Source organism: Nothobranchius furzeri, chromosome 7 (genome assembly GCF_043380555.1).
Source record: "Nothobranchius furzeri strain GRZ-AD chromosome 7, NfurGRZ-RIMD1, whole genome shotgun sequence".
Classification (NCBI taxonomy): domain Eukaryota; kingdom Metazoa; phylum Chordata; class Actinopteri; order Cyprinodontiformes; family Nothobranchiidae; genus Nothobranchius; species Nothobranchius furzeri.
Genome location: NC_091747.1, coordinates 73367367 through 73389622, shown reverse-complemented (window position 1 = coordinate 73389622; position 22256 = coordinate 73367367). Strand labels below are relative to the sequence as shown.

The 22256-nt window shown below is 42.4% G+C and overlaps 1 protein-coding gene and 1 long non-coding RNA gene across 4 annotated transcripts in view; one reads left to right on the top strand and one right to left on the bottom strand.

Annotated features, from left to right (window-relative positions):
• vegfc (vascular endothelial growth factor c) overlaps positions 1-19751 on the top strand; it is an 83437-nt gene extending 63686 nt beyond the window's left edge. The window contains exons 6-7 of one of the 2 annotated variants that reach the window (XM_015954349.3): positions 1310-1634; positions 19227-19751. In XM_015954349.3, coding sequence (XP_015809835.1) covers positions 1310-1634; positions 19227-19335 — 434 coding nt within the window. In that variant the 3' untranslated portion in view covers positions 19336-19751. Of the gene's footprint in view, positions 1-1309; positions 1635-12711; positions 14181-19226 lie in introns of those variants that run through there. The other variant, XM_054751726.2, reaches the window with a different exon arrangement.
• A 160-nt stretch (positions 19752-19911) lies between these two features.
• On the bottom strand, positions 19912-21432 carry LOC139070791 (uncharacterized). Of its 2 annotated transcripts, none has more exons than XR_011521247.1 (3): positions 21006-21432; positions 20671-20898; positions 19912-20162 (listed from the first exon to the last, which is right to left on the bottom strand). It is a non-coding gene; the product is annotated as an uncharacterized lncRNA (long non-coding RNA). The 2 variants fall into 2 exon arrangements; XR_011521246.1 differs by lacking the exon at positions 19912-20162 and adding an exon at positions 20508-20600.
• Positions 21433-22256: the final 824 nt, after the last annotated feature.

Below are 22256 nucleotides of genomic sequence, written 5' to 3'. Positions count from 1 at the left end.
CTGCCCATTGAGCTCCCTCCTGAACTTGACCTTCATTGCGGTAGGTGGTCCTGAGCAGGGGGGACTCTACAGGCTCCTCGCCAAGCTCAGCCACTCCAGAACTGCCTCCGCAGCATCCTTCAGAACTATTCTCCGACGTTCTCTCACACATTGAACAGGTCGTGGGGTAGGCAGATGCTCTTATGAGTGAGCAGGACAAACTACGTCAGCTCCTACTAAAATACAAAGACTCTATTTCAGTCGACTCCATAGACTTAGGGTTGATTGCGATCCATGAATCCAACAAGGTTATTTGTCCACTGCAATGTCACTGTAAGGTCACCAGACACTGATTTGTCCACAGCCTGCTTAACTATGTGCTTTTCACCTAAAGACACAGGCTGTTTGTAACCTTGCACCAGAAGTTAGCCGTAATAAATAACTTCTCCTGACTCCGCTATCTGAGCTGCAACTCCAAGGTCCATGCAGAAGACGAGACCTTACTCTTTGAATAAAATTACTGTTATTTTGGTCTCATAAAATTATTTCTTTCAATCCCCAGGTTGTTTACAACCATATTATGTATGTCTACGATGAATGTTCTACTTAAAGTGATTTAATAATTAATCAATTATTCAACATACATTTTTATTATTTATTGACTTATTTCAGATTTTAAATAAACTAAATGAGTCTACTTGATAATTTAAAAATGATTTATTATTATTTACATTCACATATTAATATCAGTACTAACAAATGAATGTGTAACAGATTTATTTTACATTAAGTGGAATTAGCCTCTTCTGAGTGTCTGAGGAGTGTGTGATGTTTGAGGATTCTTGATAAAACTGGTTCATATTTCTCAGATCTGGTTGGTCAAAGTTTATAAACAAACACTCACTCACGTTCTATTTTCCCCAGTTCTGCCAGAGCTCCAAGTTACAGACAAGCTCAGAGCTCGTGCTAAATGACCATCCTAATCAACCAGATTTTTCAGTGGAATAATTGTAGTGGCTTAAAAAGCCCATCCTTTCTTTACATAAATCAATTATTCATTGCCCTTGTCCATGAGAGCAGGGTCTGTGTGATACTGGAGGTGTGTAAACACAACCTGGCAATGCAGGGATGGGCTGTCCCCATCTGGCCCAGGTAGAACTTAGTGTGAAAACACCATTAGGTCTTCACCTTGAATTGTCACCTTGAAAAACACAGTTCTGCTGCCTCTTAATGGCGGTGATTTGTAGAGACTTTCAAGGAGTTTTAACTGTAAAATGGGACGGTTTAAATGTCAGATTGTCTGTACTGACTTTGTCTCCTCAATCTACAGATGTCTTCTCATCAGATGTGTGTGGTCCAGATAAGGAGCTAGATCTGGAAAATTGCCAGTGTGTGTGTAGGCACAGCAATCCAACAAACAGCTGTGGCCCACACCGACACCTTGATCAGAAAACCTGCCAGTGCGTCTGCAACGCGCTTCCAGCTCTGTCCTGTCCTCCAAACCACGTCCTCAACAAGGAGACATGCCAGTGCACATGTGATAGAACGTGTCCAAGGCATCAGCCCCTCAACAAGACAAAATGCTCCTGTGAATGTCATGAATCACCAAACAAGTGTTTTCTGAAAGGAAGAAGGTTTCACCAACCCACCTGCAGGTATGCAGTTTTCCAGCGTGTCATTGGTATTAGAGCATTTTATCTTTGTGAGATACCGTAGTACCTAGGTTTTATCAATCAATCAACCACTCAATCAATCAATCAATCAATCAATCAATCAATCAATCAACCAACCAACCAACCAACCAACCAACCAACCAACCAACCAACCAATCAATCAATCAATGTTTATTCATATAGCACTTTACACAACCCAGAGGGTTGTAGTAGTCCAAAAGGGAGCTGATAAAAGCATGTATGGCTTTCTAGGTCACTGAGACTTAAACATGGTTTAGCTAAAACTGAAAAAAGCTAACCTTGATGACCAAGTCAATCTGCTTATCAGAATTCATGCCGCTATCTCTAAAAATTGGGGCTAAAGATCCAAAATCTGACAGTGTGACATTTTGCATGTTTGGTAAGGAAAAAAAGAATACACTCAGTTTTGTCGTTGAGATGTAAGACTTTTTCGGACAACCATAAATCTATGTCATGCATGCAGTGTAACAGGCAAGATATCGTAGCACAATTTCTGGACTTTACTGGCAGTTCAAAGTAGAAGTCATCAGCATAACAATGGAAAGACAAATTATGTCTTTTATTGACATTTCCAAATGGCAACTTCTAGAGTGAGAAAAATGTATTCCCTAGAATATATCCTTGAGGTACACCAAATGAGAGGCTTGCTGGGGATGAATAGGTGTTGAATTAACTGGACTTTGGTGGTCAACACTATTGGGACCATTATTAACTGCTTGTGTAAGACTGATCAGTTAGCTCCACCCTTGTCCCGTTATATGCTTTTGTCAGTTCCTCTTAAAATTTATTTTGACAGCAAGGCTCTATCGACCATTTAACTTGTGATCCAGCATGCATTACAACCCGTGGACAAGCTCGGCTTGAGTTTGCAGAGGCTTTACTTCCAAACGGAACTACAGACCAGACTGTTCACCGTGGGTCCAGTTCCTCAGCTTACCTCCCTACTGGCCTAAATTCAGGAAACCTGCTGGCCAGGAGAGCTCTTCTCCACACAGTTCCGACTTCTGGATCCCACCAAACCTGGTAGTAAGGGGGTATCATGGAATTCTAATGCAGAGCAGAGAGTGCAGTTCAGATCCAGAGATGCTGCTACAAGCCTTGTGGATCTCAGCTGGACCCTGAGTTTAGGGGTGAAAAGGTTAGGTTGCCCTAGACTGGATCTTCCCGTATGAGAAAGAAGCTCTCCATTATATAACAGATTTTTCTTGAAGTTTTTAAAAAGATCCCTCCCACTCCAGTAACTGCCTCTTGTGATTTACTGTCAGTGATTTTAACAGTAGACTGAAATCCGCTCTGGACCTGCTTGCTCCACTTAAAATCAAAAATCTATATTCAAAACGTGCTTGACCATGGAGAAATGAAAATCTAAAGAAACTAAAGAGGAACTGCAGGGTCGCAGAGCAGAGATGGACAAAGAACAAAATAACTATACATCATCAAATATACACAGAGCTACTTAAATCATATGGTAAATGGTAAAATGGTAAATGGCCTGTATTTGATATAGCACCTTCTAGAGTCCTGGAACCCCCCAAGGCACTTTACAACACAATCAGTCATTCATCCATTCACACACACATTCACACACTGGTGGCGATGAGCTAAGATGTAGCCACAGCTGCCCTGGGGCTCATTGACAGAGGCAAGGCTGCCAAGCACTGGCGCCACCAGTCCCTCTGACCACCACCAGCAGGCAAGGTGGGTTAAGTGTCTTGCCCAAGGACCCAACGACAGAGACAGACTGAGCGGGGCTCGAACCTGCAACCTTCCGATTACGGGGCGAGCACTTAACTGGGCTGCATGGTGGCGCAGTGGTTAGCGCTGTTGCCTGACAGCACGAAGGTTGCAGGTTCGAAACTCGGCTTGGCTGCGGCCTTTCTGCGTGGAGTTGCGTGTTCTCCCCATGCATGCGTGGGTTTCCTCCAGGTACTCCGGTTTCCCCCCACAGATCACAACATGCCCTATGGGTTATAAATTGTAAGTCGCTTTAGATAAAAAGCGTCTGCTAAATGAATAAACAAACATAAACATTCACTCCTGTGCCACCGTCGCCCGATTTAATAATGCAGTGAGAAATTCAAGAAATGCATACCTTTCCAAACTCATTCTAGACAGTAAACACAGTCCCAGAATACTCTTTTCCACCATAAACAACATTTTAAACCGTACATCCAATTCACTTCAGAAACCCCCCTCAGATGCTCTCTGTGAGGAGTTTGTAGCCTACTTCAGAGGGAAGGTAGACACCATCAGAAGGAATATTTTACCGTCTCTAAGTAATAAGGTTTTATATAAATCTGAATGTGTGTCTATACCAGAGGAAACGCTGGACAGCTTTGTCCTGGTAGAAGCTGAGACTCTTGATAAAGTTTTCTCCTCAGTGAGACCCACCGCATGTGTTCTGGACCCTGTTCCAACTTCGTTTTTTAAACAATTGTATGGATCTTTTAGTGATGAGATTTTAACTCTGATGAATTGCTCCCTTCAGACGGGGGTCTTTCCTGCAGCCTTTAAAGGGGCGGTGGTGAGGCCCCTGTTGAAGAAGAGCATTTAGATTTTAATGAATTGAACAATTGTCGACCGGTATCTAACTTACCATTTCTTAGCTAACCTTTAGCAAAGTTGGTTTTAAATCAACTAAATGATTTTGTAAACACTCATAATGTCCTAGAGAAATTTCAGTCTGGTTTTAGGGTGAACCACAGCACAGAGACGGCCCTTTTGAAGATTTTAACCCTCTGATGCATGAATTATGAGATCTTCAACCATGATTTTTTAAACAATTTTTTTCATTCATCTTTAGGTGTGAATGAAACAAATTTCAGCAAATATTTTTGGTAACATTTTGTTAATTTACAAATACTTTATTACATGTCCATCTCAGTGGACAACGTGCATTCTGAACATGAAATATGGTGGCTTGCCTTACTGAAGTCCAAATGGAGGGGCTCACATGCAATAAAGTCTTCAAAAGCTGTGCTTAATAGCAAAAATAAATAAATAACAATTTTGAATACCTGTCCACTGTAGTGACCATTATGCATCAAAGGGTTAAATTATTTTAGATTGAATTATGATAAACAGAAGGTGACAGTGTTGGTTCTACTGGATCTAAGTACTGCCTTCGATACAGTAGACCACACTATTCTTTTAACTCATTTAAAACAGATCGGCCTCTCTGGTGCTGTCCACAGATGGTTCACATCCTACCTCATAGACAGGACTTTTATGGTGAGTTTAGATACCTGTTCCTTGAGGGTTCATGGGATTACATGTGGTGTGCCCCAGGGTTCAATTTTAGGCCCAGTTCTTTTTAACCTTTATATGCTCCCTCTTGGCGGGGTCATCAGGAGACATGGGGTCAACTTTCACAGTTATGCTGATGATGCACAGTTGTACATCTCCGTGTCTCCGGATGACTCTTGGCCAATGGATGCACTTTTAAACTGCATTTTAGACATCAAACCCTGGATGGCAGAGAACTTTCTCCAGCTCAACCAGGACAAAACTGAAGTTTTAGTCCTTGATCCTGAGGCCCAGAGAGAGAAACGTTTACCGAAATTACAATCTCTGTCTTTTAATCCTTCTGAACAAGTGAAGAACCTGGGTGTGATTTTTGACTCTGAGCTGACTTTTATCCCACACATAAAAAACATCACAAAAATAGGTTTTTATCATCGAAAGAACATTGCCAGAGTCCGCCCTATCCTCTCTCGGGCTGATACGGAGATGCTGATGCATGCTTTTATCACCAGGAGAATAGACTACTGTAATGCCCTGCTTTCTGGTCTTCCCAAAAAGAGCATTTCAGGTTTACAACTTCCACAAAATTCGGCAGCACGTTTTCTGATGAAGACCAGGAGGCGGGAGCACATTACACCGGTTTTAGAATCACTGCATTGGCTCCCCGTATGTTTCAGGATCAATTTTAAGGTTCTTCTAATGGGTTTTAAGTGTCTTAATGGTCTTGGGCCTTCTTATCTCACAGAAATGCTTTTACCATGTGAACCCTCATGGCCTCTGCGTTCCTCTGGCAGGCATCTCCTGGTCATCCCTAAAGTCAGGACACACACTCACGGTGAGGTGTCCTTCCAGTATTATGGCCCTCGCCTCTGGAACAAGCTGCCAGAGGATCTCAAGGCTGCAGAGAATGTTCATGTTTTTAAGTCCAGGCTAAAGACCCACCTATTTAGGTTAGCTTTTATCGAATTATTTACTATAGTTTTATTTCTCATTTTACATGATTATATTTAATTGCTTGCTTTGCATGTTTTATATGATTATATTTTAGCACTGTTTCATAATTTAATATAATTATTTTACTGTCCATATGATTTTATTTATTATTTATTATCTTACTTTTGTCACTTATATTAGCTCTTTTATTTTCATATTTTTACACATTTTTATCCAGTGTTTTCTCTGTAAGGGCCCTCTGCCCCTGGGGCGGTGGTCGACTGTAGCTTCCTGGGCGCTCTATAGGTAGTGTTTGAGTGGAGGTGGGGGTCTATGCTCTCCCTCCACTGAGCACCTTGACTTAATGTGGAAGACCTGATGCTGTCGGGGCAGACAGCTCCTCTGATTTCCTTGCCTTACCTTACTTGGCTCATCTGGAGTCAGCCGAATAAAAATTTTTACTGGTGTGTGTTTGCAAATGTCTGTTAATGTTTTTGAACTGTTATGGGAATTTGGGGTCATTTTGTAACGCACTTTGAGTAGCACTTTGTTTGAAAAGCGCTTTATAAATAAAATCTGGTTGGTTGGTTGGTTTTGTTAATTAAAATAACTCACTGTTGTGCCTGCAAGGCACAAGGTCATCCAGAAGACAAGACTCTTTAACAAACTTTAATATAATTAATTATTCAGTTTCATAAAATAATTCCCTCACTTTACATGTTAATTACAATTACATTATACAATGAATGTTTTACCTAAAGTGATTTAATAACGTCTTGACTGCTTTACAATAATGAATACACCAACATAACTGTATATTCTTGAAATGCCTTATTTCAGATCTTAAATACACCAAATGAGTCTATTTGATTAATTTAATGATGATGTATTATCAGTTATGTCATAAATGAAGATAAAGAAGAAGAAGAAGAAAATATCATTTCTATAGCGCCTCTCAAGATAAAAATCACAAGGCGCTTCACAAAAACAAAAGATGTCAAAATATTTAAAAAAAATTAGAAAATGTTTAAAAATATATTTAAAATGAGCAAAAATAGACAATTGGGATTTAAAAGAAAAAATGTTAAGAAAGAGAGAGTGAACAGGAAAGAGGGAGATCAGTGGATCCTGAGGAAGGTGGAATAGGTGGGGAGAGCAGAATAAAGAGAGTGGTGAAGAAGGTCATACAAAAGCCAGCTTGAACAAGTGAGTTTTCAGCTGCTTTTTAAAGGAGACCACTGAGTCCACTGATCTCAGGCTCAGGGGGAGAGAGGTCCAGAGTCTGGGGGCAACAGCAGCAAATGATCTGTCACCTTTGGTCTTTAGCCTGGTGCTGCACAACCAGTAGGCTTTGATCACTGGACCTCAGGGACCTGCTGAGGGTGTAGGCACTAAGAAGATCACCAATGTGAGATGGTGCTTGTCCATGTAAGGCCCTATAGACCAGAACCAGGATCTTGAAATGAACCCTGACGTTGACTGGCAGCCAGTGAAGCTGGAGGAGAAGTAGGGTGATGTGGGTGTGTTTGGAGAACACCCAAGCCGAGCACAGGTATTCTGAACCACCTGTAGACGGTTCAGGGAGGTTCTGCTCAGACACGTGAAAAGAGAGCTACAGTAGTCTAAGCGTGAGGAGATGAAGGTGTGGATAACTGTCTCAAGTTCAGAGCGGGACAGAATGGGAGTCAGCTTTGCAACGTTCCTGAGATGGAAGAAGGAAGAGCGAACTAGAGAACTGACATGAGATTCCAGGGTGAGAGCTGGGTCAAAGGTCACGCCAAGATTCCTGACAGAAGGTTTGGTGTGAGAAGCAAGCTGACCAAGATATTCTCTGACTTTGGGAACCAGCTTGTCTGGGGCACAGATGAGGATCTCAGTCTTATCTTCATTCAGCTGTAGAAAGCTGTTAATATTGGTATATTAACAAATTACTGTTAGCGACATGAATTTGATGCTTGCAGCTAACGATAGCCAATGGAACTCAGTGAACAGAGGGGTAGCATGTGCTCTTTTAGGCTGACCAGAAGTACTGTTCCATTTGAAGAGGTCTCACAGTACAGGCTGGTAGACCAGTTAGAAGGGCATTGCAGTAGTTGAGGTGGGAGATGACAGTAGACTGCATCAGACGCTGGGTGGCACATTGTGTTGTTTTACAGCATGAAACGGCATGAACAAGCGACAGAGGCAAAGTGATCTTTAAAGGTCAGCTGGTCCTCAATCACAACACCCAAATTTTGAACTGCCTTTGAAGGAGCCAGAGATAAGAGAATCATTTTGGACAGAGATATTGTGTTGTACGGATGGTTTTGCTGGGATGACAAGTAATTCAGTTTTTGAGAGGTTGAGTTAGAGATGGTGAGATTTCATCCATCTTGATATGTCAGAGAGACAGTCTGAGATTTGTGCGGAGACTGTGTGGTCATCCGGCTGGAATGACTAGAGCTGGGTGTCGTCTGCATAGCAGTGGTAGGAGAAGCCATGGGATCGAATGATCTCACCCAATGAGGTGGTGTGTATGGCAAAGAGAAGAGGTCCCAGTAGACTTATGTTCTCTGATTGTACCTCATCGTAATAAAAATATAGATGACTGCTGTCGAAGGAGGAGAAGGTTAAGTTTGGTGAACAGTCGGTACACCTCAGTCACGAGGTCAGTGAATGCTGCCTGAAGTCTTCTGAACCTCGCCTGCTTTTCATCTTGAATAAAACAATAAAAAATCCAAGGTAGTCAGTAATACGAGTGTACAGTGACCTTTTATTGGTAGCTGCATAATGAAAATTATGAAAGACACCAAACTAGCAGATTTGAAGTGGCTGGCCAGGGTGTCATACAGTCTCAGAATCTGAGTTACACAGTTCTTAAGACTTCAATGAACGGAGATGTGCATGAGGATCTCCATGTACTCACTTTCATGTCGCTCACAAAACTCTCTTATTATATTTCATAATAAATTGTAAGTATTTTAATGTTCTGTAAGCTAATGTAATAATTTGTTGTCAAATGCACACCTGTCAAGTACCCTTTTCCATTAGTACTGCCCTAGAACCAGTAGCCAATATCAGCTACCAGGTCCTCCAAATCAAAATTGAATACCTGCAATACAGGATTGGTTGAACGTTGCATATCCATGCATGTCATCAGTACAGAGGAATACAATTGAAAGCAAAATTCCATCAGCCCAATGCTGACTTCAAAAAAGCCTGCACCAGGAGACTCTGCAGTGCTAAGAGCAACATGAATTGTGCAGCCATGAACATAAATGCCTGGGTGCTTCTCTCGGACTCTGGAGGCGATGGAGTTGTGTTGACCAATGTTTACAGCAGCATTGTCTACAGCAGGGATGTCAAAGTCAAATACACAGAGGGCCAAAAAAACAAATTGGCTATAAGCCGAGGGCCGGACTGGTTCAATGTTTATTAAAACATATTGAAATGATTGCACATAGCCTATTGAACCAAGACCTAACACAGTGTATTATTTAATGATTAAATCAATAATCGGGAAAACATTTTTCAGCAGGCACACAGACAAGAACAAACTGCCTTCAAAGAAAAATCACATGTCCTGTACGAATAAAGTAATATTTTCTTATGGCTCTGTCAGTAAGTTAAAAAGAAAACATTTTCAACAGGCAAACAGCAAAAAAGCAATTTTCCTTCAAAAACAAAATATGTTCCTTATATCAAGATAAATGCATAAATGAAACTGCATGCATTATAAACTGAAAATGCAATATTGTGCTGCTCTATTATCCTACCAATTACTGCTTCAAATAGTAAAATGAAAAAATATAGAATAAATCTATATAAAATAAAATTATTTCTACTGTGAAATTGGTATTTTTAACATGGGAGTCAATGAGGATTTGCTCGCTTCTGATACCAGCCCCCATGCAGCGGATGAGGGTGGAACTGCAATTTTTGGTACTTCCGGGTTGGGCCCAATTTTTCACCCGCATTGTGGGGGCCTGGTTCTAATACTAATCAAATATCATCCCGAGGGCCATAGATAATTCATTCGTGGGCCGAATCCGGCCCACGGGCCTTGACTTTGACATGTGTGGTCTACAGATAGACCCACACAGTGTTGCCAAGGAAATCCCTCCTCTAGGATGGCATTTAGTTTTGAGAAAATAACATCTGCTGTTCCACATCTCTTCCCGCTGGTAGTGGACATGCTGAGAAAGCAATGGCCAAATTCATCATTATGCAGACAGTTAATGGGTTCATCTTCTCTATTCCTGAAATAAAAACAATAAAGCATTAAAGTCTTCTTCATATACATTTAGTGCAAAATTAGGGTAGATTTTTATTAAGGAGAAAAATATCAAACAAACATTTTTTGGGGAAAATATCTGTGTCATTTGAGCCATCTGTTATCAAGGTTTATGCTGCTTGCTTCGTTTTTGACAGCAGCTCCTCAGTAAAGTGTGGGACCAGTACGTCATTGGCCCAAACACAAAGCTTTTGTCGAAGCACACCTGTATTCTTGAGCTGCTTTAGAGTCTTTGACCCTCTCAGTGAAGGCTCCAGGTGATCAGCAAATACCAGTGTCCTACTAAAGTTGCAGTCATTTTTACCTCAGCTCTTCTGGTCTGTTAGAACATAAGTTAATAATACTTTTAGAAGGATGTGGTTAAGTTTAAAGATACACAAGAAAAAATAGAGCACATATACATTAGAACCAAAGTTAAAGTCTCATTAGTCATCACACACTGGTGAAATTAATATCCGCATTTAACGCATCCCCGTGGGGAGTGTTGAGCTGCAGCAGTGGCCACGTTCAGGAACTATTTGGCGGTTTAGCCCCCAATCCAACCCTTGAAAGTGCGTCTTCCACATCAAACACATGTTGAAGTCCTTATATTGTAACAGGTCTAAACTTAACATTTTTATTTTAAAAAAGGAAGATCTTGAAAATAAAAGGAGCTATTACTGTTCCAACCAGGCTCTCCTAGCTCATCCGTCTAAAAACAGCACCTCTTGCTGGAAACTGGAAGTGACGTTGCTCAAGGAAAACATTCCTGACTCTGCTAAAAAAAAAAAAAGTAATTAGCAGCAGCAGCACAAAGCTCCAGATTCTGAAACAAACATGCACTTTATGTTAAATACTGAAGATGCACAGCCATTCAGTTTTGAGCCAGCAGCAAGAGTAGATGGGAACAGGCAAAACAGGGATAAGTTAAATCAGCGGTACTCAATAGGCAGCCCGGGGGCCACGTCCGGCCTGCGAGCCCTCTCTTTGTAGCCCCCGAACCCTGCGCGCACCCCCTACCCCCACCCCTGAGGCCGACCGGGAGGTGAAGGACAGAGCTGAGGAAAATAATCAAATAATCAATGCATCAAGATGCGGGCATTGACGATTCTGCATCATAGAAGGGTACGAGCTGATTTGGTTCGGGTTCGGTCTCAGGGTACACCTCCAGCGCTCGGCCCTGCAGTACCACATAAGGGAGGACCAAAGTTTCCTACCAAGTAAATGTGGAGAACACCGCTCTGACAGATTTGGATGCTGCGCTGGTGCCGCCATTAAAATAACAAAACTACATTCCACTATAATTGATTATGACGTACCCTTCTATGATGCAGAATCGTTTATGCCTGCATCTTGATTATGCATTGATTATTTGATTATTTTCCTCAGCTCTGTCCTACATAATCATAATCCTCCTTTATGTGGTACTGCAGGGCTGAACGTTGGAGTTGTAACCTGAGACCGAACCCGAACCAAATCAGCTCGACTGGTTCTGTTGGATTTGGACCGTGAATTATGCTAATTGAGCGGGTTGTCACGTGGGGGTGGGGGTGGGGGTGGGGGGGTTGTCTACTCACAAAAGAGAGAGGATCGGAGGACGCTCCTCCAAACACGCATTATTATTTCCATAATTTCGTTATTGTTTCTCCTGGAAGCGCTCAGTCAGTCCGAGTGCTGTGATGTCTCTTATATTTAGGGACACGGAGAAGTTAAAAGGAGAGAGAAATAGAAGATAGAAGTTTTTGTTCCACTTTATTCTTTTGTTTCATGATGATAAACTGATGTTAAATTCAGCTTAAAGAGAAACTGGGAGGAAGCTTTAGTTTATTTTAAGTTACAGGAGATCTTGCCGCTCTGAACTTGAGACAGTTCTCCACTCCTTCATCTCCTCACGCTTAGACTACTGTAACTCTCTTTTCACGTGTCTGAGCAGAACCTCCCTGAACCGTCTACAGGTGGTTCAGAACGCCTGTGCTCGGCTTCTGACCAAGTCCTCCAAACACACCCACATCACCCGCTTCTCCTCCAGCTTCACTGGCTGCCAGTCAACTTCAGGGTTCATTTCAAGATCCTGGTTCTGGTCTATAGGGCCTTACATGGACAAGCACCATCATACATTGGTGATCTTCTTAGTCCCTACACCCCCAGCAGGTCCTTGAGGTCCAGTAACCAAAACCTACTGGTTGCGCAGCACCAAGCTAAAGGTCAAAGGTGACAGATCATCTGCTGCTGTGGCCCCCAGACTCTGGACCTCTGTCCCCCTGAGCCTGAGATCAGTGGACTCAGTGGTCTCCTTTAAAAAACAGCTGAAGACTCACCTGTTCAGGCTGGTTTTTGCGTGACCTTTCTCACCACCCTCTCCTTATTCTATTCTTATTCCACCTTTCCCAGAATCTACCAATTTCCCTCTTTCCTAGTCATTTTCTCTCTTCCTTTCCTTACATTTTTTAATTACAATTTTTATTTTATGTGATTTTGAACATATTTTTTATGAATAAAAAATTCATTTTATATTTAAAATGTTATGTTTTTGTGAAGCGCCTCGTGATTTTAATTTGTCTATTTTTGTTTTCTTTCATTCTTTTTCTTGGTTGGACATTCCCCCAACAGAAGGAGAGGACACTGCATGTTGGGAAATTGAAGCTGTAGATTGGAGAGCCCGTTGCTTGTCCTGATGACTTTTGCTTTTAATGTGGCCCACTATACCTGCAACACCCTGGTGGCAGCACGTGTCTTCAACACGGCATATTGCACATAAGTAGTGTGTGTTGAGGCTCCCTCTGGTGATGTGTGGCCATGTAGAGGTCCACTCATTTTTATGTTTATGTTTATTTATTTGGCAGATGCTTTTATCCAAAGCGACTTACAGTTTATAACCTATAGGGCATGTTGTGATCTGTGGGGGAAACCGGAGTACCCAGAGGAAACCCACGCATGCATGGGGAGAACACGCAACTCCACGCAGAAAGGCCACAGCTGAGTTTCGAACCTACAACCTTCGTGCTGCGAGGCAACAGTGCTAACAACTGCACCACCATATATATTTTAAATGTAGATTAGATAAATAAATCTACTCAGTCACAACATCAAGCCTTTTCTTGTAGTGTAGCAGAATTATCTAGTTTTTATTCAGAATCTTACCAGCCCAAAGCAAAGTTTCCCCTTATTGCAGGTGACGTATTACTTTCACTTTTTCTCTTAAACTGAACAATTACAATTATCATAAACATTAAAAATTATTACCTTTCAGGGTTCCCACGTGTCCTGGAAAACCTGGAAAATTTTAGACCAATTTTCCAGTCATGGAAAACACATAGAAAATAAAAAAAAAATAAAAATAAAGGAAAATGTCCTGGAAATGTTTGAGTGTTCCTGGAAAATAATTTCCCCTCTTTGTGAATAAATAGAAACGGGTAAATATTTTACTCATGAATTTCTGCTTATTTTAGAATGGGGGATACGCTATTTTAGGTTTTGTGTGAAAATAAGTCCAGGACTACAATTGCGCTTCACAAAAGTGATGTCATCAAACCAGACACGGAGAAAAACAGAGGGGAATGGCTGCAAGTTCAGCAAACTTCAAATCCTTCCTTCAGGAGGAAAGAGCCACCATAAATCTGGTCATGTGGTCAGTAGCAGCTACGCTAGGGGAGAGGAGATTCTGTGGTGACATCACATATATAAAGCACCAATGTCTAAGTTGTAGTCATGCTAATTACAAACTTTTACAAGCAAATAAATCTCAAGGTACGTGACTGGCGTGGTTGAAACGCCCATCATTACTTTTCATTTAAATTGCAGTACAACCATCGACATATAAATATTGGACAATGGGTTTCCATAGGCTCCAATAACACGTTTTTGAGGCCAAATGGGAGGTGGCCACCACCGCCATTTTGACCGTGTCACAGGTTCCGTCAAGCCCAGACAATTCCACAAAAGGGAAGAGAGGAGGAACTGAGGGTGGGGCTGTAAGGCTGGGATCAACTGACGACACCCGGTCAACTAGCTACAAGCTAACCTGAAGCTAACCCAAAGCTAATGCGGAAGTGGGTGCTAAGCTAACGGAGGTAGCAACCTAGCTACAACCGGAGTTAACTGTGAAACACCAGAGCTTCTGAGTCAGATACGCCGGGCTGACCACTGGGTAAAACCAGGTGGAACACAGAGGTCTCCGAGACCTCCACAAGCCAGCAGCCGCAAAGCAGACAAGCACAGCTGCGATCTGAGATGCGCAGAGCTGCTGCTGGGGAGAACAGGGTGGAAAGGTTTCCATCCCAAAGCTCCAAAAGCCGGCAGCCCGCGCAGCATACAGAAGCCGCGATCAGACAGAGATGCGCCGAGCTGCGGGGAGAACCAGCCGGCAGCCCGCGCAGCAGACAGAAGCCGCAATCAGACAGAGATGCGCCGAGCTGCGGGGAGGGGAGAACAGGTGGAAAACATCGGTTTCCATCCAGAGCTTCACAAGCCGGCAGCCCGCGCAGCAGACAGAAGCCGCGATCAGACAGAGATGCACCGAGCTGCGGGGAGAACCAGCCGGCAGCCCACGCAGCAGACAGAAGCTGCGATCAGACAGAGATGTGATGAGCTGCGGGGAGAACCAGCCGGCAGCGCACGCAGCAGACAGAAGCCGCTATCAGACAGAGATGCGCCTAGCTGCGGGGAGAACCAGCCAGCTGCCCGCGCAGCAGACAGAAGCTGCGATCAGACAGAGATGTGATGAGCTGCGGGGAGAACCAGCCGGCAGCGCACGCAGCAGACAGAAGCCGCTATCAGACAGAGATGCGCCGAGCTGCAGGGAGGGGAGAAGAGCTCCACAAGCCGATAGTCGGAACCCAGCTCCACCAACATGTTATATTTCAACCCATTTTCTAAAGTGCAGCATTATGTTAAATGCACTGGGTTTTACCCTATTACATTTCAATTTCATGGTTAAACAGTACATGTTAAAATCTAAGCTCAGCTCGGCAGTGACCTAAAATAAATAAATATAATTTTACTTACCGAACAAAATGAAGTGGAGACTCCTTGGACGCTCTATTAGTGCAATTAATGCCACAGCAAGTCATTTTGTCCATCAATTGCACAAAAAATATCCAAAAAAGAACACACAAACACAGAGACTCAAAATCCCGGAACATTTTCCAAGCAAGACCGAGGCTCTACTGAGGCTTTTCCACGGAGGTAGCTCTGTGGTCACGTAGGTCTGAGGCGGCGGTCACATGGGTCTGATGCTCATTAATTATTATTAATTTTAGGCTTTTAATACACTTAAACAGAACTGTGAGAAAAAAATTCACCCCCCTCAGAGTTGTCATGAGTGTAAACTAGATTATTTAAACCAAAAACATGTTTTGGTACCAGGCTGTAAACATGTTTATTTCTGCTGTGAAATTGGTATTTTTAACATGGGATTCAATGAGGATTTGCTCGCTTCTGACACCAGCCCCCAGCAGATGAGGGTGGAACTGCAATTTTTGGTAGTTCCGGGTTGGTCTCAATTTTTGAGCTGCATTGTGGAGGCTTGAGTACAACATATGTGCGATCCGGGGCGTAAGGCAAAGCGGGTTAGAAAATGATGTTTTTAGCCTCGTTGACTTGCATTAATTTGATCGTTCTGGGGACCCATGAGCTGACTGGAAAGGGGGGAGACTTATTTACAATTTAGTAGGTGTCAGTTTTTGACGCATGTTTAACTTTTTGTTATTCAAATTTTAAAGTTTAATTAAAACAACAACTCTTGGATTCTTTGTTCCAAACACCAAAGTTAAAGGTGCTGTAATGCTTTTTCCAAACAAACTAGGCCAGCTAGCTAGCTTACACCAACACGGTCCCAGAACTCTCACCCCTCCCATCAGGTATAATCATTAGGCCGCGCCCCTCCGGATATGTGAACGTGCTCTGCCACAGTGAACAACACAAAGCAGTTCACCGGTCGCTGTTCACGTTTATCAATATGGCGGAGTCACCAGTAGGTGAAAAATAAACACTATAAACATCTAACTTTAATAATTTGTTTTAACTTATTCATATGGTAACGAAGTATGTTTTAAAATGTTTATTTATTTATTTATTTATTTATTTATTATTTTCAGTACAGAGTAATAAACAGCATGGTAGCCTGCTAGTAAGCTACTGCTTACTGCTTGTTTTATCTGTCAAATATTGTTGTGGCCTCTTGTTCTTTACTGAAATGGGTTCTCTTTTTTATTCTTGTTTCAACATTAGAGTTTCCATGACGAGAGCCTCACAGGGTCTGATACAGATGTAGTCGAGCCCACTTTTTTAACCATCCGTCTGTCAAGACGGAGAACGCAAGCTTGTGACTGGTCAGGACGCCGCTGTTGTCTACACCGCCACCATTGCGCCCTCAAAAACATAAAGAGAGCCGAGGATAACTAGCGGCAGACATGGAGAAGCTTGAAGAATACCTTGCGAAAAAACTCTAAAACATGAACGTTTGATTCCCCGTGACTGGAGGAGTGAAAAGATACGCAGCAAGCATTTTATTTGTGGACGGAAATGACAGGAAACTTGGGTTTAGAGGTGGCGAGCGCATGAAGAGGTGGAGGGGAATGAGAGACAAATTTGTCAGTGTTAAAAAGTCTCATATAAAAAAACACAATATAAACACACTATCTTGACACACACATGACAGGATACCTCCGATCAGTGCTACGCCCTCTGTTGTCTGGCAGGGAATTGCTTTGTAACACTCCCCAGGAGACGGGGAAGTATGAGAACAAAACACTTCCATCAATCCGTGCGTGTCTGTCCCTTGCAGAGCTGACGGAGAAGCATGAATCACGCTTAATGGCCCCTACACTCTAGAATTAGCTCCCTCTGTCATTGAAGCAAGCCCCTTCTCTACAGGAGTTAAAGTCTCGCCTGAAAACTCACTTTTATCTGCTAGCTTTCCCCCAACATCGCTGACCCTGACTTTTGTATTTTTACCTTTTGTACAGTTTGGTTTTTCCTTACGTTTATATTTTTGTATGTATACATGTGTGTGTGTGTGTGTGTGTGTGTGTGTGTGTGTGTGTGTGTGTGTGTGTGTGTGTGTGTGTGTGTGTGTGTGTGTATGTATGTAGGTATGCAGGTAGGTAGGTAGGTAGGTAGGTTAGGTTAGGTTAAAGCATAGCTATCTCCTAATTAACTCCGTTTGAATGAGGACAAGACTGAGTGATTTGGGCAACAATGTTCCTGAAACAAACATCTGGAATCTGTCATCCACACCTTCATTACATCCAAATTCTCTTTTGATCAGTGTAAATGAGACCGTGATTTGCCGCCTTCAGAAGGTCCAATACACAGCTGCCAAAATTCTCACTGGAACAAAGAAATACTGTCACATCACCCCGGTTCTGGAAGAGCTGCGCTGGCTCCCAGTGGCTTACAGGGTGAAATCCAAATTTTTTTTAAATTAATTTACAAAATTGTCCATAGCATGGCTTCCGGTTACCTAGCAGAACTCCTCAATTCGTATGCTCCCTCTAGGTCTCTCTGCTGTCGTGAAATTTCTTTTAGGAACCTAAGAAAATAATGAGAAAGCAGTCCATGATTAAATCAAAAGGGCTTCATTTCAATATTGCAATATCAAAATGAGGAGATAGTCGCAGAGACTCTTTCCAAAGCAGCTCCAGAAGTGAGTCCTGCTCAGCAGAGGCCCCCACGCTCTATATATTCCCCTTGAAACACCCCCCCCCCCTTCCAAAAAAAAAGAAAGGAAGGCCCTGCAGTATTATTGGTAGAGGTGATCTGGGCCCATATCTTTGGGCAGTGCTCACAAGAGATATCTTCTGTTTTAGTAACTTAGATTGGTTGTATTTTGTTTTAGCCTGTGCAGCACTTTGGGCAGCTCCCATGCTGCATTTTAAATGAGCTTTATAAATAAACTATGGTATGGTAACTACGGCTATGGTATACTTCTCCTGCTCTCTGAAGCAGAACGCTCAGAAAACTGTAGCAAAACAGAAAAACGTGTATGGCCGTCTTGCAACCCAACTTCTCTGGCCCCACAAATGATCCGACTGTGAAATTGTGTTTCAAAATGAATAGAAGATTTAATTTCTCCCCTACAGCACTCAGCTGATCAACTCCGTATGGTTAGCGTACTTTTGCTCATACAGCTCCGAAGCTTTGGAACAGCTTGCCACTCGGTTCGCTCGGCTCTTTCTGTTGATCTGTTAAAATCTGGCCTAAAAAGCCACAACGTAGCATTTGGTAATTGGTTTTTTGGACAGGACTAACGTCATTGTTGGGTTTTAGGTTTTATTGTCTCTTATGTTTTTAACTTTTTTGTCCTTTTATGTTGTTTTTAGTATTTGTATTTACTTATGTTTAAAATTGTCATCTTTTATCTTGGATTCCCTTATGTGGTTTTACACAATTAATTTTACCTTTGGACTCTTCTATTTTTATTTTAGTCTCCTTTTATTTGACGTCCAGCCCTTTGATCAGTTGTCAAGCTGTTGATAAACGTGCTATATAAATTAATTCAAGCTGGGTTTCAAGGATTTACAATTAAATAATTGCAGATGTGAAAGTCTTAAAAAGAAGCTCATTTAAACCAGTAGATGACTTTAAAAACTGTTTTATAACAAGGTTTATCAAATATATGTATACACAAAACAATGTATTACACCACATCTAGAGAGAACAGTTTGCGTGTGAATCTACGGGGATGATTATTAATGTAAAATTTTAAAACAAAAAAATTACTTGTTGACATTTTTCACAAACTTCAAAGACTGTGTAAGTTAAGTAAAAGTTTTTTCTAGTATTGAAAATTCTGTTTAGTTTTTTATGAGTCTGCCTTTGTAGATAAAAATGTACCCATTAAAATTATTTTCAACATAAAATCAACATGTTTATTCAGAATAAATGCACCAAGTGTAATAATTGTCATATGCAAAGACTGTGTATCTCCACAGTTTAACTGTTACTGGTTTAACTCCGTAATTATTTGTATGAATCATTTATTTATTTGGATATTTATTTATAATTTTGCCGGGATATGTCTGATTCATCAAATGAAACAAAAACAAAAAAAGTGAATGTTTTACTGACATTTCTGACTGAGTTATTAGGTAAAACATCTTCTTTGTCTGTGTTTCTGTGTGAAGTTGTCTCAGGCCTCCCTGTGAGGTAAGAAGACGGAGGTGTGAAGCAGGTTTCTCCTTCAGTGAGGAGGTGTGTCGCTGTGTTCCTGCCCACTGGAGACCACTCGGCTAGCATCCCCCTCTCCAATGCTAACATTTTAAAAGGCTCAATGTTCATCAGTTACAGACCTGCTGGTCAACATGATTCCCGTCAGCTGAGACAGCAGCTAAGTGAGCAATGAATGTGAGGAAATCTTTGACATCAGATTGCAGTTTTGGAAAACTGGGAATCCAGAAGGATGAGAAATGCGCTGATTCTCATGTGAGTAATGCCGGAAGCCCGGGAGGTCGAGGTAACTGAAGCAGAGTCAGCCCTAAACTTGTTTTAGCCAAACAATGTGTTTTAATCTATTATGTCTGATATCGAACATTAATTACATAATTTATTAAATGCTATTTTCAACAGTTTATTGCAATTTTTGTACTTTTCAAAGAAAATTGTGAGCAATATTTTTTATCATGTAAAATAAAATATTCTGGAGACTGTGTTCATTTCACTTTAAAGTCAATTACAAAGCTCTGATTCGGGGACCCCGGGGACCGGCCCCCACAGTAACCACATTTAAGGAATGTTGTTAATAAACAAAATGGTCAGATTATCAAACTCTAAGTTTGGTGTTGCCACCAGAACACTCGGTGGTCCTGAGGTTTCAGAGGAGCTTTCATTTTTGACACTTAAATCTTTCAGAGAAAACAGGCGCAGCCCCCCGCATCTCATCAGGTCGAGGTGTGTTAAAAAAAATCAGAATGAGTACAAATAAGCTTCTGTCAAGTTGAAGAGAATTAGTTAAAAACAAAAACACTCCAAGCTAGATGGATCAAGAGCCTCGTGAGGGACCTCCAGCTGCCAGGGAAGCAGTCGCGTGTCCAGAAACTAGTTGAGCTGCATGCTTCCTCCTCCTGTAGAAACAAAAATTCATTTCTAACAAGTTTTTTCTCTGTGTTTCTATTTCCACAAAGTCCTAATCATTTCATTTCTTCAGTGAGCACATCCCACAGAAAGGCTGATTAAACCCTAGCTGGACCCGCTGGCTCTGGCAGATCTTATGAAGTGTGCCCCCCTCCTCCTCTGTCTGCACGGACCCCCATTGCCCACAATCCTTCTCATTATGGCTTCTGTTCCCCTCATGGTTCAGAAACAGCTTCTTCTACATAATCACCGCTTCCCAGCAGCCACTGATTCAGGTGTCATGTTGTGGTGAAGAAATCTAACCCACGACATACAGAATCAGATCAGAGACGGGGTAAAATGTTAAAATAGGGATTTATTAAAAGAGAAACCAAGGAAGCAGCATAAACGTAGCTGAGTTCTTGCACAAGGAAGCTGGTGCGGGAAATCTGTGGACAGATCGGAGTTAGATCCAATTTGAGGAGGGGACAAGGAATCAGACTTGTGCAGAGGACTTACGGTCTGGAGAGGAGGGAACTGGTTTGAGGGAGGAGTGGTCCGGTCTGGGTTGAGAGGCTTTGCAGGGACTGAGATCCAAGAAGTGAGACGTGGAGGGAGCTGAGCTTGTGGAGGTCCAGGAAGTTTAGGTGGGCAGCTGGAGGTGGTTCTGGCCAGGGGAGAGGCTGAGAGACAAGCAGGTTGGAGTTCCAGAGTTCAGCCAGTCAGAGATGAAGGTGAAGGTTTTATCTGGTGAACGAGAGCAGGAAGGGTAAATGCAAAATCCAAAACACATCTAAAATCTCAAAAAAAAAAAGGTCCAAAGAGCTCAAACACAATTCTAAGAGGTGGCTTACCCCCAAATTCCACTACCTCCGCTCCGCTCCGGTCCGCCCCCGCCTTCCGCAGCCGCTCGCTTCCGAACTCAATTTTTACTGGTACCCGCTCTACAACGGCTCCGCTCCGGTGCGGAGACCTGAGGGGGTCAAACAAGCATGCGCGGGATTTTCGAGATCTTGCGATACAGTCCGAGCAATAAACGCGGAAGTTAGATCCAAACACCCGTTGTGTGGGAGAAGCATCGAAATGAGCTGTTTAATCTGCCCATCATTGTGTTGAGAGATCAGCAGTGTTTGGATCAACAAAGTGTGACTACTTTGATAGTGGAAACTGTATTTATGGCTTATTTTTGTGCATTTAAACTTCAGCCGCCATTGATAGTTGTTAAAAGTTGTTAAACCTGTGCATATGAAACAAAAAACGCCTTTTGTTTATTGATTTATTGTGAAAAACGGAAGATGTGCTTGCTCCTTTTCCTGTTGGGCCGTTGTGATTTCTGTCCATTTACTGCGGAGGTGCTCCGGCGTCCGGCGAAAATAGGATCGATTCTATTTTTGCTGGACGCCGGAACAGAGGGCGGCGCACGGCGCCGCACTGCCGGAGTAGTGGAATTGCTCTGATTGACTAGAACGGGACCGATTTTGCTCCGGCGTTCGTGTCGGAGCGGAGCGGAGGTAGTGGAATTTGGGGGTTAGAAGGTACCCAGGTAGAGTAATCATCCAGCCAGGTGTAGAAGTCTCCCAGCTGCTTAAATACCCCTGGCCAGCTGATGAGCAGATCTGCTGCAGCTTGGTCAACCTCCAGACACGCCCACCTGCAGAGGGAAAAACTCAAAAGACAGGGAGTGACAGCAGGAATCCACCTCAGACCGTGACATCAGGTTTCCTGGAGAATCTTTTTGTGGATAAAAAGCAACAGAAGATGTCGACTTGCCTTTTTGGTGGTCCTAGTCCTGATGTCCTGAATGAACGAGAATATTCAACAACTCATCTCTGTTCTATTAAAGCAGTGGTTTTCAATTAGTGCCCCAACACCAGCCTTGTGTTACTGGTGCTTGGCCATTTTGATTCTCTGAACTTAAGTTGTGTCCTCTGTGTGTTCGAGTTCGGATGTTACTAATGTAATTACTGGTACTGAATACACTAACAGACCATCTCAGCTTCATTTTATCAGTAAGTACATTTATATTTCTGTACTTCAGTTGGCTGGTTAATCGGGTAAAATGGTGTGCATGTTAACGCTGCTTGGTCTAAATGGGCCGAATGTGA